General features: G+C 36.2%; 1 protein-coding gene across 3 annotated transcripts in view; it reads left to right on the forward strand.

Annotated features, from left to right (window-relative positions):
- Positions 1-19,956, forward strand: part of LOC138700351 (trypsin-1-like) — a 151,590-nt gene that overhangs the window by 12,866 nt on the left and 118,768 nt on the right. Inside the window, exons 4-6 of one of the 3 annotated variants that reach the window (XM_069826921.1) lie at positions 5,743-5,884; positions 11,515-11,631; positions 17,503-17,655. The exons of the other annotated variants lie outside the window; for them this stretch is intronic. Of the exons in view, the coding sequence (XP_069683022.1) occupies positions 5,743-5,884; positions 11,515-11,631; positions 17,503-17,655 (412 nt within the window). The remainder of the gene's footprint in view (positions 1-5,742; positions 5,885-11,514; positions 11,632-17,502; positions 17,656-19,956) is intronic. 3 annotated transcript variants of the gene reach the window in all.

The raw sequence follows: 19,956 nt of genomic DNA on the forward strand, positions 1-19,956 counted from the left end.
AATAGCAGATGGTAAGGTCACGCGAGCGGGGAGGCCAGGGAATGTATGTATGTATGTATGTATTTATTTACACTGCAAGTGGGCAAGCACCCGGTGGCAGTGGTATACACAATATAAACAATACACAATAAAATGACAAAAAACACACAATAAAATTTACAATACACAATACAATTATTATACAATACACAATACAATTTAACACAATAATTATAATTAATAATAAAACATAAACAAAATACCTAATTTTACAATACAACCTACATAATTATGTATAGGCCCTACATAAGTTTCACTTTACTCTCATCTCACTCACTGTAGTGGTAATATGACGCATTTCACTGACACTTTAGCACACATTTCACTGACACTATAGAACACATTTCATTCACGCTATAAATTATCACTGATCGGAACTATTCACTGCACTGTAAAACCATAACTTCACTGACTCACCTCGCTTCACTGATACAACAGTTCAAATAAGTCAAATAATTACACCCTTATGCATACTTATAAACAGAACTACATTTAAGCTAAACATTTCTAGTCTAAGGCCCTCTTACACTCTATTTTTAAATAATTTACAATTCAAACCAATGAAGTAACTCGTCAGGCTAAATAAATACATGTCACTTAAAAATTAAATGCTAAATGTCACCTTAATTTTAATTTGCACTTTATACACAACTTTTTAAGTTATTCTTGAATCTCCTTAAGGAAGGCCAGTCCTCAAAGACCGCTGCAGGTAGGTCATTCTAATCATTTATGTTCTATTTAAAAATGAGAATTTACCTACATCCGTTTTCTGTTTCCTACATTTTATTTTAAAATCATGATCGTTCCTACCTACCGTCGCCACGCCGAGAAATGATGTACCCTGGAAACATGCGGCGCAGAACTGTCATTGAATTTTCTGCCGTATGAGCCGTGGCATCATCTTGCTCAAACCATACAATTTGTCTATCGATCCCACGTAGACACCTACGCAGTTCTGGTAGAAGAAGTGTCCTTAGCATTTCGACGTTGCTATTCACTGTCACAGAGTTCCAGTTCTCTTAAAAAAAATACGGGTACTGTAACTTCTGCACAGTGAAACGGACGCTCGTGTAGTTTTTTAGGATTTTCGGGGGCCCAATATCTAAAGTTCTGCTTATTAACATAACCATTTAAATGGAAATGTGTCTCGTCACTCATGTACATAACTTCATCAGCCAAAATTTCCACCATTCTCTCGGCGAATGTCCTGCGCTGGACATAGTCTCCCTCATTCAATTCCTGAACAATCTTAGGTTTATATGGGTGAAACTTAAGACCTGAATGCAATATTCGGCGCACAGAACGGTCTGAAAGTCGCAGTGCTAAGGTAAGCGTTCACTACATCGTATCGCACTGCTTGTACGAATCGCACACAACGGATATTTTAAGTGCAGTGCGTTCACTGTAACGGCTTCATCTCATCGCCTCATCGGATTACCTATCAGCTGTTTAAAACATGACGTCTTACGATATTGACATTGCTGAAAGCAGAGGAGTTGAGGTTAGGTCTATTAATTACGTCTGTTAGCGAATAAGAATTTTGTAATTCCTTCATGCGTCTTAATAATAATAATAATAATAATAATAATAATAATAATAATAATAATAATAATAATAATAATTTTATTTAATCTGACAGGATTAAGGGCATAAGGCCTTCTCTTACATCCTACCAGATAGCACATATAAATACAAAAAAGAAATACAAACACTGATGAAAATGATACAAATTAAGTTAAAGCCCTATAGAGGGTCAACAGAGTCAAAAGTACATTATAGTGCTCTCATCGAGCTAATACAACGAAAAGAAAGAAAACAGAGATAGCAATGATGATATTGATAACTGACAATAATAATAATAATAATAATAATAATAATAATAATAATAATAATAATAATAATAGTAGCAATAATAATAATAATAATAATAATAATAATAATAATTTTATTTAATCTGACAGGATTAAGGCCATAAGGCCTTCTCTTACATCCTACCAGATACAAAAAAGAAATACAAACACTGATGAAAATGATACAAATTAAGTTAAAGCCCTATAGAGGGTCAACAGAGTCAAAAGTACATTATAGTGCTCTCATCGAGCTAATACAACGAAAAGAAAGAAAACAGAGATAGCAATGATGATATTGATAACTGACAATAATAATAATAATAATAGTAGCAATAATAATAATACTAATAATAATAATAAATACATTACATATTAATTTTCAATTTTACAACAGCATAGCTACAATATTTACTATATGTCATGGGTTAAGGTGAAGTTGCGCAACCTGACATGTGTTCAACAAACAATTCCACGAACTAGAATGTGATTTTTTAATATAAATTTGAATTTGATATTATCCGACAGTATCTGACGTGGTCAGGGAGAGAATTCCAGAGGCGTGGAATAGATATGCTGAAAGATGATGAGTAGAAGGATGTTCTGTGCAGAGAAATAGAGAGAAGGTACATGTTCCGGGTTCGAGGTAGTGAAAGGTAAACAAAACGAGATGCTAGGTAAGAGGGTGTGGAGGTGTGGATGATTTTAAATAGTAATAAGAGAGAGTTGAAGAATCTTCTTTCTTTAAGTGGACTCCAAGACGACATTGCTGAAAACAGAGGAGTTGAGGTTAGGTCTATTAATTACGTCTGTTAGCGAATAAGAATTTTGTAATTCCTTCATGCGTCTTAATTGAAGAGGAAGAAACGAAAGAGATATTGGTTACATAATAATGTGACAGCCGCGTGAGATTCGATCTCACGACCAGCAGAAGGAAGTGCAAGGTCGGCCGTGACGGGCAGGTTGCGCGCGCATCTGCTTCCTGGGGCATGTGCTGTGAGGAGAAAGGGGAAAGAGCGACCGCGGCAGAAAGGAGAGGGGTCCGGATTGTTCGAGTGACGCTTGGAAATATCCAGAACTCGAACTTTCTCGTCTACGTCGCTGTGGGTATAAATTACGCACGCGAGTGAACTTGAGTCAGTCAGTCAGTAGTTGTTGCAGTGTTGTAGTTAGTGAACAGCAAGCCAGCCAGTCTTGTGTAGCAGTGAAGCCAGCTTCGAGACCGGAGTCCGACTTGAGTGTGTCCGCAGCTGTGTGAGCATTTGAAGCCCTGAGTTCGAGTGCAGTGGACCGCAGTTGAAGGACCTGAGTTCGAGTACAGTGGACTGTCTCTGAAGGTCTGTGGTATGAGATACTGCGAACTAGAGTGACTGAGCTAGAAGAACTGTGAACTGAGAACTGACAGTTCTGATTTGTAAATAGTGCTTTGTGAACATTAGTAAAAATTGACAGTTCATTGTTGTTCTCAATAATCCAAGTAAATTGTCATTGTCGTCTGTGGAGTGCAATAACGAATACTGTGTTGCTGTGTGGAGAGCAAATCCCATTGTTGACGGGAGTGGAATTAAATTGTGGAAAGTGAAGAGTTATTGTTAAGAATAAAACTACATTATTGTTTTGAATTTTAAAGTTACAATATATATGTAAGAAACGACTTACCGTAATTACTATAATGGAAACGCTTCAAATTATATAATTCTTTGCAATTTTCTACAAGCGAAATAAGTTTTCCGACTGCCATTTTGGCGCGACACTGAACGTGACACACCATAATAGTATCAGTTGACCAATTAAAATTGATTTATTAAAGAAGGCCATGATCGCACGCATCGGAAAAGTTGCTCATCCGAGAAACGTGGACGGATTTGCCGAGAGCCGATGCGTGCGATACGATGTAGTGAACGCGGTTACATAACAATTACAGCAAAGATTGTCTTTTTCCGATCCGTGCGATTCGTCCGATGAGTGCGATACTATGTAGTGAACGCTTACCTCTGTATCCCGCCGTCTAGCTGATCGATGTGGACTCTTCGTAACAGCCACTCTTACTCGCTCAATTTTATCTGGCATTCGTACACTTCGAACGTGTCCTGGTGGTTTCTTCTTGCAAGTTGATGCTGATAATCGAAAGTTTTGTACCCATCTCAATATGGTATTGCGAACAGGAAGGGCTCCGTGGTGGCCAACATTAAAATGCTGGGTTTTCACGGCTGAATTACCATTCTTGAAAAATGTCTCGATAACGAAAGTAAGATGCTCCGAGCTCCATATTTCCGTGACTACACACAATGGCATCGAAAATGCTGACAAACGACGGTAGATCGATATCCATAGCCCCTCATGTTGCTCAGTTAACGGCCTTCTAAAACAGTCCGATTTCTTTGCCGCACCTTATACTAATATCACAGTCTACTATATACAGTCACGAAGCTTAATACTTACTAAATATGCAAACGTATACAGTTGAAATATCCATCCATTGATAGTTGCTCACCACCAGGATCGCTACTATCACCTCATCACAGACTCTTTCCCTAGTAGACGATAAATTGTATTGTACTTTAGATATCGTGTTCTTTTGAAAAAGTTAGCACTTTCCTTCCACTATTGAAATATGAAATACATAAGGTTTATATATTATTTTCATAAAATATGTATATATATATATATATATATTATATTCTATAAACTCAACTTCCTGGATCTTTCGGAAGAAGGATAGCTCTAACCTATTTTTCTTACAATTTATAGTACTACAAACGTCTCCTTGTCCCATATTATTATTCAAATTATTGTATTATACCACTCCTATGAAATTAGTGTACGTACGATTGTGTTACTTCGTCTCTTAGGTAGTAGATAAATAGAGTACTCAATTGTAGTATTAAAATACAGATAAATAGAATGTGACGGGTGTCATATATGACATTATGTTTAATAAAATTGTAATGTATAATTGCGAATATAGGAATATAACTTAAATATAGTAAACATAACCTATAACATACATATGTAGTGGCAGGGCATTGGAGATCACTAAAATTAGACAGAAGGGGGCAACTAGTACAGTAAACATAACCTATAATTTCAACATCTAAATATTCATGCGGTGCAACTGAAAATTATTGAATCATTCATAAATGAATGTACAAGAATTTCGCAATATTTAATCGAAACAAAGGCAGGTATCACACACACACACACGAACAACGTAATTTTCACACCAACAATAATATTACACATTAACTCGCAAGAAATTATGTCTGAAGTGTCCCCTAATCATTGTTTTAAATTTTATTAATACAATTGCACTACATTTTAGAGTAATATATGTTACTCTTTATGCATTCCAATTAATTTATATGGTTGAAACGCCGCCCTTCGTGATCAGGTTAAGCGAGTCACATGGCCTGCCTTACGGCCTGTATTAGATCACGATGGCAGTGACACAGTCTATTGTTCCTAGCACTCACACCGCTCCAAGCGGCTAGCAACTATCGCGAGAAATGCAACTGGTTGGCAAAAAATCACCCCAAGTTTCGTGACTGTATATAGTAGACTGTGCTGATATCACAGTCTACTATATACAGTCACGAAGCTCGAGTTTTGAGGGTGCTAGAAACAATAGACTGTGACGGTCCTATTTTGCATTGCCTGTAATGAGGCGATATTAGCGATCCTAGTGGTGAACAACTACCTAATGTTTGCATATTTACTACGTATTGAGCTTCGCGACTGTATATACTAGATTGTGCTAATATACTAATCACTAGACGCATTGAATAACAACGACTGTACTTACGTGCAAAATGTATTTTTTAACAAATGACTCTACAATTTGTAATATACGTTTCAGGTCTTCTACATCATCTATAACACTTTATGCAGGATCAATTTATCTTAGCGGTGGAGGTACAAGACATTACGTATCTCAAATTATTGTCCACGAAAGCTACGATGAGTACGACTCCTGGAAAAATGATATTGCTGTTATTAAGGTAAGATCCCGAAAAGAAAACGTTTTCTTCAAAATTATTTGAAAAGTAATTTATGAGTAAGAAGCGGATTCCTATGTAATTAAATATTCTTTTTGCGTGTGATAAAACACAATCAACTAAGTTAAAAATTCCGAACATGAAGTTTCAAGTTTAATACCCGAATTTTATTTCACATAAAAACACATATTTTCACAAAAAAATTATGTAAATATATATATTCAGGAAATCTATCATAAATACATAAATCTTGGAGTTTTTTTACTTAAACAATTTTTTACAAGATCTTTTAGATGTTTTAAAACTAAATCAATTATAGCATTCAGAAGTACGTTATCCTTTTTTTTTAAGAATTCTTTGTTGCTTCGTGTTTCTAAGCGCTGTGTGTTGTATCCGTGATCCATTTTCATAGTAGTATCGTCACAAGTTCTGAGAACTGCTAGGTAGCATATCAGTGTTATTATTAGAGAATAAATTAACATGGACAAGGAGGAGAGATCTTGCAACACATAATTAGGAACGTTTATTGTTGCTGAAGATGATTTCATTCCACGCTTTGTTTGTGAAACACAACAGATAAGAGCTCGCGTATGAACATTGTTTAATTTAAACAAATCTCGCGCCTCTCGCTCATGTCTATCAAGTAAGGCAATATATCTTGTTTTGATTCCCTGTTATCGGGCTTCGTCAATCAATCCTTCAAGATATACTGAAAGATGGTTATTTAAAAAGCGATTTGGCTTTCGTATTAGCAAAAATTTAAGCTTTTTGTGTGACACCATAAAATCTCGAAACACCCATAAACCCTGTTGTCTGAAACAGGGAGGTGCATGCCGTGGAAATTAAACTAGACTCGCTACCAGGTTCAGAAGCACAATTACTAAGGAACAAATTCCAGAATGTGTTTGGGAAAAACAGTGGATATAAAAAATGTGTAAAGTTGCTGAAGTATTGGAGGATGTGCCTGTAGGTGAAATTGACGGTGTATGTGTTTGTGACATTCCTCTCTTTAAATATGCATTTCTGAGGTCCTGTGATGTGGAAAGATAGTTTTCACAGTATAAGTCGTTGTTCAGAGATAATCGGCATACATTTGTGATGAAGAATTTTGAGATGACCTTTGTTGTTCACTGCAATTCTCGGCCAACTACTAGCACTCAAGTGTGGTTAGTGAGTATCTAGTAACAGTTTTTTTTTCAAGCTAAGTAAGATATTTTTGTCACATTAAAAAAAAATATATATATAGACTATATATATATATTTCATTTTTAGCAAATATTTTGGTACTTTTTAGCATATAAAAATAAATATATTTAAATTTTTAGCACATAAAAAATCCGCTCCCTATTTATGAGTACCGTTACCAAACAATTTTTCATTACTTAATGTACAGGGTGTAAAAAGGTTATTTTACTTCGTGTCAGGAATGATAGCGGAGGTAAAAATAAAGATCTATTTTCTTGTCAAAAACCTCTCAGACTTGCCTTTTCGGTGCTATGAGTTAATAAGTGTTGTCAAAAAATGATGTTCAGAGATGCGATTCAAATTGCCTTCCGTTTAACCGAATACACAACTGATTTTGACGCACTTTTAATGTCAATTATTTTCATATAGCCATTGATGGCATTGTCATAATCTTCCATGTCTTCTCTATCGTCTGTAAAAGTTGTATTTCATTTCGTTGACCTTAAACGACAGGAGAGTTCATTATGTGTAGTGCTGTGCTAAGTCTAAAGGTAAAAAATTCGCTTTACAAACATATGTTACACTACTGTTTTATACATCAGGGTCTTTAGCAGTATTATGTATCTACAATACCGTTTCCCAGTCATTCAGTTTTTTAGTAGGACATAATAAACCACCAAAAGAAGAACTTAATCTAAAAAATCTCCTTCGTGCTGGCTTAAAATGATCAATATTATTTTATTATTGAAATTCTTGAAAGAAAATTCATGTTATCTTCAAAATATTTTGGATTCTAAACCAGTTCTGAATGGAAATCATTCTGAAAGTGAAATCAATGAACATGAATAAGAATATTTGGTACTATAGAAGAAAATTACAAGGGAAAAATTGTTCCGGGGCCGCGTATCGATCCCGGGACCTCTGGTTGAACGTACCAGCGCTCTTACCAACTGAGCTACCCGGGAACTCCACCCGACACTGTCTCAACTTTTCCCTTTATATCCACACAACTCGCGTGGGCTGACGAAACGCCAGAGACCCACATCGAGTGCAAACAATCTCTGTGTGACTTGGAATTGTGGTTTTCTGTTAACGTACACAGTAACGTATATATTATGCAAATCTAGTCTTTCAGGTAATGCTCCCTGCAAAACAGATTTGAATAATTGCAAGGGAAAAATTGTTCCGGGGCCGGGTATCGATCCCGGGACCTCTGGTTGAACGTACCAGCGCTCTTACCAACTGAGCTACCCGGTGAGCTACGGTGTCGGGTGGAGTTCCCGGGTAGCTCAGTTGGTAAGAGCGCTGGTACGTTCAACCAGAGGTCCCGGGATCGATACCCGGCCCCGGAACAATTTTTCCCTTGCAATTATTCAAATCTGCTTTACAGGGAGCATTACCTGAAAGACTAGATTTGCATAATATAGAAGAAAAGTTTTCATCTCTAACATAGTTTCAGAATTGATTTTCTTAATACATATGTTTTTCTTCTTATTAATTTAAAAGAAATGCTATTTTGTTTCTACGGTATATTTCCATACAAAATATAGGGCTTATCTCAAAAACTCTTATTGTATATTATTTTAATAAGTAGAAGTCCTTTTTTTTATTTTAGTAGGTTATTTTAAGACGCTTTATCAACAGCTTAGGTTGTTTAGCGTCTGAATGAGATGAAGGTGATAATGCCGGTGAAATGAGTCCGGGGTCCAGTACAGAAAGTTACCGAGCATTTGCTTATATTGGGTTGAGGGAAAACCCCGGAAAAATCCTCAACCAGGTAACTTTGCCCCGACCGGGAATCGAACCCGGGCCACCTAGTTTCGCGGCCAGACGCGCTAACCGTTACTCCACAGGTGTGGACTTGAAGTCTTAATCTACTATTATTCATTCAATAAAGTTCGTGTATATTAGTAAAACAACACTTTTCTATTGGTTTTAATGCCTAGATATCTAATTTAAGAGGTCTAAGACTTTCTATTCTATGAAATAACGACTGAAGTTTTCCATAATTTATTTAGAAATATTTAAAATTTGGTTGAGTTTAAATTATAACTGGTGTTGGTTTTGAATAATTTATACAGTCTAAAATATTATACAAAATAAATGATGCGATTATATGGCTTTATGCCAGTAAAAGTATTGAGAACAATATTTTTAGTCTTAGTACAATCTATAATACAGTATGGAATTATAGGACGGTGTGGATTATCACAGAGTACCATTCGCCCATTAATATTACTACATAAAAGAATTATTAAAATATGTTTAAGGAGAAACTTTGATCATCCAATTCATATCACAATATATAAAGAATTTAATGTTTTAAATATCAAACTAATTTATATGTATACTATTTTGAATCACTACCATAAATATCAAGCTAAATTTATATCATCCGATCACGGCCACAACACAAGAAGATACAATATTTCGCTCCCCCTCATTGAACCAAAATGTAAGACTGAAGCAGGTCTAAGGCACAGTTCTAATTACGGTCCAAGATTATATAATGATTTCATAAAGAGGAATCCTAAATTAAAATTACTAAACAATACATTATTCAAAAAACAAGTCCTTGAACTGTTTTTAAAAATATAATCATGTAAATTCTTATTCTTTATTTTTTTTCTTTTTCTGTCACTTTAACAATGTTGTATTCTTAACTTAGTATGTTTATGTATAGACTATGGCACCGTTTTGCTTGTTTTTGTTTGTTTTTTTCTTATTCTTTTTCAACTTTGTGTAATTACATGCAACAGTTTCAATGAAATTATTATTATTATTATTATTATTATTATTATTATTATTATTATTATTATTATTATTATTATTGTTTCTTCTATCCAGTTTTCATTATTGGTCACACCCGACCTCAAGCATCTTGCTTTTTCGGGTGTGACCCAGTTACATTGTATTTATACAATAATTTGTAATATGTAGGCTATTTTTTTAATAATAATAATATTAATTAATACTATACACTTGAGCTACATTAGGCATTGCAGCCCGAAAGAGCAGAAGCTCGTGCTCGGGCGCAGTTCAGATCAGTTATACAAAATATATCACAAAATTACGAGAGTTCATTCAGCACAATAACATTAATAAATGGTAAAATACATACAGCATGTAATAACAGGGTCTATATACAAATAGAAAATACAGAAGTACATGAATATTAGAGTAACAATTTTAACTCAATTAGCTTAAACAATTAAATAATTAATCTGATTTGTTTCTTAAATCTATGTGTGTTAAGTGTACTTAGCTCAGGGTAAGCTCTAATTAATGTATTATATATTTTGGGTCCAAAATTTCTGCTGTGTTTTAATCCAGCAGTTGTGTGGCATTTGGGAGTATTTAGAAAGAAACTGTAGTTTTGTCTCGTCTGGTATTCATGAGGATCATATTTAAATTTATTGTGGTTTTTATGGAAGTAAATCAGCAATTTTTGTTTATAAATTTGTTCTAGATTTGACACGCCAAATTCCTGAAAAATTAATTTTGTTGGGTAATCAAAAGGTTTATATAGACAAATTTTGATCATTCTTTTTTGGAGCAAATTTGAAGGACGGAGAGTCGATTTTGCCATTCCTCCCCAACCTAAAATACCATGCTGAATTATTGATTGAAACAGAGCTAAGTACACAGTACGCAGAACATAAACAGGTAAATAAGAGCGTAGAATGGAAAATTTGTGGATTGTTTTACGCAATCTGTTACACAGAAAGGAGATATGCTTGTCCCATTTTAAATGTTGGTCAATAATAATGCCTAAATATTTAACTTGTGAGGATATACTCAAAGCGTTACATGAGCAAGTAGGTAGGTTACAATCATGTATAGTTATACTTATATTATTATTTATTTCTAGTTGCTCAAGGCCATGACTATGAGATTTGTAAACAATTTCGAATTTCGAAGAATATTCATATACAAGTATTAAAATAGTATTGTAAAATCTTTGTTATTGTATATATATAATAAAATTTCCACATTGTTATAATAATTTCCCATTGTTTTTCTCAAAACCTAGGTTTTCAACTTAACCTGTTATTGCATCCAGCGCCTGTACTATTGAAAATAGATGCTTCAAAATTACTTTTTTCCACATACATCAAATTTTTCAAGAATTTGGCGTTACATCCTTTTTTCCGGGGAGGCCTTCAATTCATTATTTAACGAGTCTCTCCGCTGTTTTAATGTAAATTATTTACTTACATTTCTAGCAACTTACTGACCAGTTACCAATTCTTTTCCGAACCTTTTCTTTTAATTATGAATACTTAATTTATCTCCAACCACTAAAATGTCAAATAATCCTCATAAACATACGTAAAAACTTGACAATCTCCATTTAGCTATTACTAACACTTTAATATATATTTTAAACTACTTCACTTTATTTCAATGTCGGTTACTGTTATATTAAATGTTACATTATTTTTCAGGTCTCGAACCCCTTCCAAATCGATGGAGTGAATGTGAAACCCATTTCTCTGCCAGCTCAAGGACAAAATCCTGCTGATGGCGCACTTGCAACAGTCATTGGTTGGGGCGGAATTTCAGTATGTAAGAGTTCATTTTAAAACTTCTTTAAAGATCTTAATAGTAACTTACATTATGCAACTAGCCTATAATGGTAGTAATTAAGACGCGAGTATGTTTATGAAACGAGCGCAAGCGAGTTTCATAATTTTCATACGAGCGCCTTAATTACCATTATGGGCAAGTTTCATACGACTTTTTATGCTCGACCATATTTCTAATTTGAAATTATTCAGAAGTATTCATTTTATTCGTATCTAACTGAAGAGCGGAAGTGACCTTGTGCATAGTTCGAGAATTGTGAGACGTGCGCAGACGCGAAAGTATTGATTTTTTCCGAGGAACAATAATGTCATTGACCTTGATATAATCTGAGAATAACATGAACTAATTTTGATATAACCTGGAAATTGATTTGGAATTGAAAAACGAGATGACAAATTGAATTTATTTGAATATTATTTACAATTAACGCTAATTATTATAGTAACAGAACATAAACTTCTGCGACAGTATTGGATTTCCAGCCTCCGTGACGTTTCCCTCGTTGCCTTTCGATTGCATATCCGAGAATAATCGAAAACCTGAACTTTAATGAATAGGTGTACTTTAATGACATGCATTAAAGGACTGCTACCAGGTGTATAATTACTACATTTCGACATGGTCGAGCATAAAATTATTTTATGTCTTATTCATATATTGTAGTAGTTTTACCCCTTGTATACGGGATATATAAAGAAGTAGGCTACATTACGCCCGCACGGATATTATGGATTTATAACATTCCCACGGGACTATAAAGTTTGCTATGGTTACAGGCTATTGCAAGGTTTTCAGTTTACACAACTTCTGAAACTGAACAAAATATAAAACACAGAAATTAATAAAATGAAACACGAATTAGTCTTTAGCGGAGCTGAAATAGAACTGACATGGTCACAGACAGTTGCGAGAGAGTTTTTTCTTCAATTTACACAGCTTCTGAAACTACCATTTCATTAAGAACTTCATTGTTGATCCTGAAGTATATAAAATTGCCAAAAATATTCATCAAACTAATGTGATATATTAACTCTTATTTCTTTTTCATTAAATATTAAGCACAGGAACGCCATTTCGTAATTATTAACAAACACGCCAAACGAATTATTTTTGCACCAAAAACGGATCTCCTTGGATAAAATTATCGTATTTTAATTGTTTGAATGCAACAGAAACCACAAGTCTTGCTAAAGCGCTACGAAATGGCGTTCCCGTGCTTATCATTTAACTTATTTTCTAATAAAGACGTGAGACATAGAAACTCGGGAATTATTAATAATTAATACATCTCGGGCAACTTAGAAAACTTCGAGCCACAGGTCCTCGGTTTAGCAAATATGTTGCCCTCAGCGTTTAATTATCTATAGTAATCTCAGACCTCGAGTGACATTTATTAGGACTATTACGTCAATAAAATGAACATGTAAATAATATGCCCCTCAAATTCTCTCACGAAATGTTAATAATAATTATTATTATATATTTATTGTATATTAATTATTATACAGTATTTATGAATACTTACTTTTCGGATATTGTGGAGTTGAAACAGATGAACGTCGATTACTGCAATAAAGAAATTGAATGTTATTCAGTAATGCCAATTGAGAAAAACGAAATACAAGTTTAACAATGTTATTTACATTGCGTTTTTCTCTTGTTATTATAACAGAAATAGATTTTCATTATCTGCTGAAATCATAACTTAGTTTAAACATTTTACAATATAATTATCAAATAACTTGATTAATACATTAATTAAATGAACAATTGTTGGAAACGCAGTTATCAAATCTGAATGAAGGAATGTCATTTTTTAGATACAATAAACATGAAATTAGAGGATGAAGATGTAGATGTGGAAGTAGGATTTCGCACTTCATTTAATACTTCCTCGTTACATTAATGGATTCATGCAGGGGGTGCTCATACGGCTATGCGCAGACACGTAAATTTTAGACAGTTGACGCATGACGTCACCGAGGAAGCTAAACAATTGGCAGTATGAATTAAAAGCAAGCTATAAGTTGTTTTCTAGCAGTGATTCTGGTTACGTGTGCCCTAAATGTGACAAATCTGCACTCATAGTGGAATATTTCCAAATAAAAATGTGTTATAATGAACTGAATTATATTTATAGCAGTTACTGTTGTTAATTCGGGCTTTCACGTGTTTTATAATCGTAGTATATAGGTTATGTATTTAAGTTAGCCCACGTGGTATTAAGTTAATTAGTATATTGTAAATATTTTGTGCCTAAAATATATTGCATTATTTACCATGCCCGGTTGCGCAGTGTTTTCGTGTAAAAATTATAATCGTAAGACTAAAGGTTCAGATTTGATTTACCACACCTTTCCCAAGGATGACAGTATTTGTAAGCAATGGATTCATGCTTGCAGAAGGAAAGACAAAATCAACATTAAAAATGCCACCGTGTGTAGTGTTCATTTTCTACCAGAAGATTATGAGAGGGACCTGAAAGCCGAGCTCTTGAACATTAAACCTAAAAAGATGCTTAAAATTTCTGCAGTTCCTTCATTGCATCTGGACATCGATTCAAGACCAAACAAGATGAATATAGAGGCTTCATCTTCACACCAGCCAGAGTCACCACAAATTACGGTAGGTGACAGACAGACAAGGCAGATTAATCGACATTCAAGAAAGCGAGGGCTTGAGAGATTGAAGACACTATCACCCAAGAAGAAGAAGTTTGATGTTGGTACAATTACAGATAGCACTAGTGACTCAGAAAGACATTTGAAAGCACGGTTAGACAAATTAGAGAAAGATAATAAACAAATGAACAAACAAACAAACTGAAATGAATAAGTTAAAACTTAAAAATAAGTCACTGACCTTGGCTCTGAGCACCAAAGTAAACATATACAGCAACTTGAGAACAGAATTAATGCAAAGGTAAAAGAGAGAGTTTCCATTGTTTTGAGAAAAATTTTTACAGAAAACCAGATCAAGAACTTGTTGGTGACAAAAAAGAAGCCAAAATGGACAAGAGAAGATATAAGCAGAGCCTTGACACTCTGCTCAATATCGAGGAAATGCTACATATATTTAAGGCAAAGTGTAGGAATCCCCTTACCATCACTGTCAACTCTAAGGCGCTGGGTTTCCAATTCCTTTAAGTGCAGGCCTGGCATATTAAGTGATGTTTTATTTATGATGCAAACTCAATGCAAGAATTTAACAAAAAATGAACTTTTATGTATCCTGAGTTTTGATGAAATGAATGTGGATGCAAGAGTGTGCTATGACCAAGATGAGGATAAAGTTTATGGGCCCCACAGCCAGGCACAAGTCGTAATGGTTCGAGCGCTATGCAGTAATTGGAAGCAGCCAATATTTTTTTATTTTGACGTTACAATGACAGGATCACTGCTAAAAGAAATCATTTTAGAAGTGCAAAAGGTGGGTGTTGTTATTGCGGGAGTTGTAAGTGACATGGGTGGGAAAAACAAGAGAGTCTGGAAGGATTTGGAAGTAGATCACAAGAAAAGTTGTTTTGATAACCCCAGTGATGACACCAAGCGCATATGGGTTTTCCAAGATGTGCCACACATGATAAAATTATTGAGAAACCACTTCATTGACGATGGTTTTACTTTACCCAGTGGGAAGATAATTAACAAAACCATTATCGAGAATATTTTATCTATGGATGGAGGTGAAATAAAAATCTGCCCGAAACTGAAATATAACCATCTAATGGTATCAGGTAGAGACCGACAGCGTGTCCGTCCGAGTATTTGAAAATATAGGACTAATGATATAGTAATCTATATGGAAAAATTATGTGCCTATATTAATTAAAATACATAGGCCTACTATCAGAAATAATTAGGCCTACCCATGGCTTTATTATTTCTGCATGTTCTAATAATATTTATTAATGTGTTATGTTTTCTGTCATTTTTATTATGTTAGGAAATTATTGGCATTCACTATGTAATTGTTCTACTTAATAACGAACATTTCTTATGAAGGGTAACTATATTTTCTGATACAAAAATATTATTTCGTACAAACTCTTCTCCAGTTTAGAAGATGAAATTACTTGTAACACATAGGGATAAGACACGCTTAATATAGTTTCCTTTTGTGAGTGGTACATTTTTCCTCACAAATAAAAGTTAAACAGAAAACAAATTGTCGTTTAAAAGAATTTTGTGCGATAACTTGTTACAAATACTTCGGTGCTAGGAGGCCATAATGCATCCCGTGGCTAACGAGCTTCCGAAGTGACGTCACGAGTTCGTCTGCTAGCGGAAATTGCCGAGTGGCTCTACCTATAGTAAATCCATATACCTTGGGATTCATGCTCATCGATTTACAGGGAAATAGATGGCGACTCTGACTAAACAAAAGAACTACCATTCGATAAATTGATTGTTATAAGTCGAGTTGCAAAAATTATCGCGATACAAGACCACAGTCTAGTACGTACCACGGCCGACTTGATGCTCGCTTCGCTTCCTCTTTACCGGCCTTGACAATTCATTTTGATCCCTGTGTTAAATCTGTAATCGAGAAAATATGAAATTCTCGTCAGATGGCACTGACTCCCAAGGTTCACTGAGGAATGTGTGTATGGTTTCTTGTACGGTTATAATTAGTAAAATTGCGCAATGCCAATTTGTGATGAAGACGGCCAAAAACGACTTGCTAATATCACTACTGTGAAATTTATTAGGCCACTTCTAGATAACATTGCAGCAGCTTTAACTGAAAAGCTTGTTCCTTCGAAGAATGCTGCTTATAATCCACTGAGACGCAAAATTTTGAAACTATGATTCTTGAATCTGCAATATCAAGTGGAATGTATCAGTGCAGTGAGTGAAATTATAAAACTTAGTACAAGTTATTGTAAATAATTACATCGTAGTTTAGCCTAGGGGTGTTACCCAGTGAATGAACTACAAAATTACGCCTCTGTCATCATGTTACTTAAACTGAACAGGTTAATATGTGTGTTCTTCCCTGCTTTTAAACTCTCGCTTTTACCATAATTAACAGCACTAAACATAATAACACTTATTATTTTCTTATTTATTTTTATAATTGTTATTATTACTCTTTAATCATTTATTTTAATTCATATTGAGTATTTCTTCTGTGGACACCACACTTTGGCAGACAGCTCCTCGTGGTGGAATTGAGAAATTATCCAATTTCAACATAAGATTACTATTGTCAAGGCCGTATACAAAAAAGCGAAGGTAACATCAAGTCGGCCGTGCTAGTACATACAATCACGAAGCTCAATACGTAAGGAATATGCATCCAATGACAGTTGAACTTTAGTTGCTAGCCACTAGGATCGCTACTATCGCACAGTCTATTGTTCCTAGTACTCTTAGTTGCTAACCCCTTGCACCATTGTAACGCGATAAATGCAAAAAATCACCCCAAGCTTCGTGACTATATGTACTAGATAGATAGATGGATTTATTCAGTAATATTATACATACAGATTCACTACACTATAATAATTTTCTCTTAAAGCCAACGCACGGGTCTTTTGACCGTACGTGCTCTATAGAAACAAGACCTACTTGAACGATTAAAGCTATGTCAGCAATATACGAGAAAGTAGAGTTTTGTGTCAAGTGCGATCGTGACAATGTTTCGGAAAATGTGGCTACTCGTAGAGAGGTTAAGTTCATCCTACTAGATATAATTGTACAATAGTGTATTTTTATGTGACCACGCGTGTATTAATGCACATGTGTCCTTAATGTTTTGTAAAAGGATGCTTAGGTGGGCATACCATGTGAGGAAAAATTACTGTATGAGAATCTCATGAAAAAATTTACTTTTTCTTGCAGGAAGGTGGGCCTATTCCTGACACCCTCCAGAAAGTTGATATCGCCATCGTGAATCAAGATGAATGCAACAGCGTCTATGAAATTATGGGTTATCCTATATACGATGGTCAGATCTGTGCTGCTGTACCTGACGAAGTCAAGGGCTCGTGTAGTGTAAGTACATTAATGTGACCTTCAACCAGTGCTGCTCATCGGAGTGACTACTACCGCGGAGGAATCGCAGATTACGAATAAAGCTCTCCACCGGTGATCTCCGGTACTACCGTAGGTGGAACAGGGGACATACGGAAGGATGCGGTGGTTCGGAGCGAAGCGACAGATAGCTCAAGGGCAACTGGCGCGTACGGACTGACTGTAGTAACAGGGGACATACGGAAGGATGCGGTGGTTCGGAGCGAAGTGACAGATAGCTCAAGGACGACCGGCGCGTACGGACTGACTGTAGTAACAGGGGACATACGGAAGGATGCGGTGGTTCGGAGCGAAGCGACAGATAGCTCAAGGACGACCGGCGCGTACGGACTGACTGTAGTAACAGGGGACATACGGAAGGATGCGGTGGTTCGGAGCGAAGCGACAGATAGCTCAAGGACAACTGGCGCGTACGGACTGACTGTAGTAACAGGGGACATACGGAAGGATGCGATGTTCGGAGCGAAGCGACAGATAGCTCAAGGGCGACCGGCCCGTACGGACTGACTGTAGTAACAGGGGACATACGGAAGGATGCGGTGGTTCGGAGCGAAGCGACAGATAGCTCAAGGACGACCGGCGCGTACGGACTGACTGTAGTAACAGGGGACATACGGAAGGATGCGGTGGTTCGGAGCGAAGCGACAGATAGCTCAAGGACGACCGGCGCGTACGGACTGACTGTAGTAACAGGGGACATACGGAAGGATGCGGTGGTTCGGAGCGAAGCGACAGATAGCTCAAGGACAACTGGCGCGTACGGACTGACTGTAGTAACAGGGGACATACGGAAGGATGCGATGTTCGGAGCGAAGCGACAGATAGCTCAAGGGCGACCGGCCCGTACGGACTGACTGTAGTAACAGGGGACATACGGAAGGATGCGGTGGTTCGGAGCGAAGCGACAGATAGCTCAAGGACGACCGGCGCGTACGGACTGACTGTAGTAACAGGGGACATACGGAAGGATGCGGTGGTTCGGAGCGAAGCGACAGATAGCTCAAGGACAACTGGCGCGTACGGACTGACTGTAGTAACAGGGGACATACGGAAGGATGCGGAGGTTCGGAGCGAAGCGACAGATAGCTCAAGGACAACCGGTGCGTACGGACTGACAGTAGTAACAGGGGACATACGGAAGGATGCGGTGGTTCGGAGCGAAGCGACAGATAGCTCAAGGACGACCGGTGCGTACGGCTGACTGTAGTAACAGGGGACATACGGAAGGATGCGGTGGTTCGGAGCGAAGCGACAGATAGCTCAAGGGCAACTGGCGCGTACGGACTGACTGTAGTAACAGGGGACATACGGAAGGATGCGGTGGTTCGGAGCGAAGCGACAGATAGCTCATGGACGACCGGCGCGTACGGACTAACGGTAGTTGTGAGTGGAATAAAATGGCACAAAATCGGATAGGCTATCCGTCGCATGGAAATTCTTTAATTTAGTTGAATGTAATAATAAATTCGCACATTGTAAACTTTGTGGGCGAATTTACTCTAAGGGTGGTGGAACTTCGAATGTGTTAGACCATTTGAAGCGATCGCATAAACGCGAACTTGATGAAAACAATTACGCAAAACATTTGATACGATTTCTTTTTAAATAGTTTAAGTGCTATTGCTCTCAAAGGCCCACGGTATGGGAAAAGTCTTGAAATTTCTCTAAAACGCAACTTTCGAGGCAATAAAAACATATGAAATATTTAAAAAACAACTTGAGTTATATTTTACTGTTTGGATTAAAATATTGAGTTTCTGAATGAAACTAAAGAAACATCTGGTAATAATATAATTACAATTATTCTTAAGTTGATATCCGCTTATATTTTTATTACAGAGAAATAGTGGCGCGTTTTAGAAGAGGCAGTTCAAATACTGACACCCTTTAACATAATAATCACAATCCTGTCCGGTGAAGAATCTGAATAAATTATGTTGGACAGTAAATTTTAACCCATTGATAGCCCACGTTTCTTTTGTTCCATTCTGAAGCTCCCTCAATATATTTTACGTTAAACTAAACCGATTAGAACAATAATTGACAAACACTGTTTGCGATTAAACGAGAGTTTCTAGGAGAACTACGTACAGTATACATGTTTACATTAGCTACTGAAAAGCTTTACTTCTGCGTTAGTTTTGCAGTTAGATTGAATGTTATTAATTTGATCAATGACATAAAACTAATGCGCCTTTCCATATATACTATGAATTTTAAAACTAGAAAAAATTTGTCAGCTAACGTAGCACTTGAAGCAAA

Source organism: Periplaneta americana, chromosome 5 (assembly GCF_040183065.1).
Source record: "Periplaneta americana isolate PAMFEO1 chromosome 5, P.americana_PAMFEO1_priV1, whole genome shotgun sequence".
Classification (NCBI taxonomy): domain Eukaryota; kingdom Metazoa; phylum Arthropoda; class Insecta; order Blattodea; family Blattidae; genus Periplaneta; species Periplaneta americana.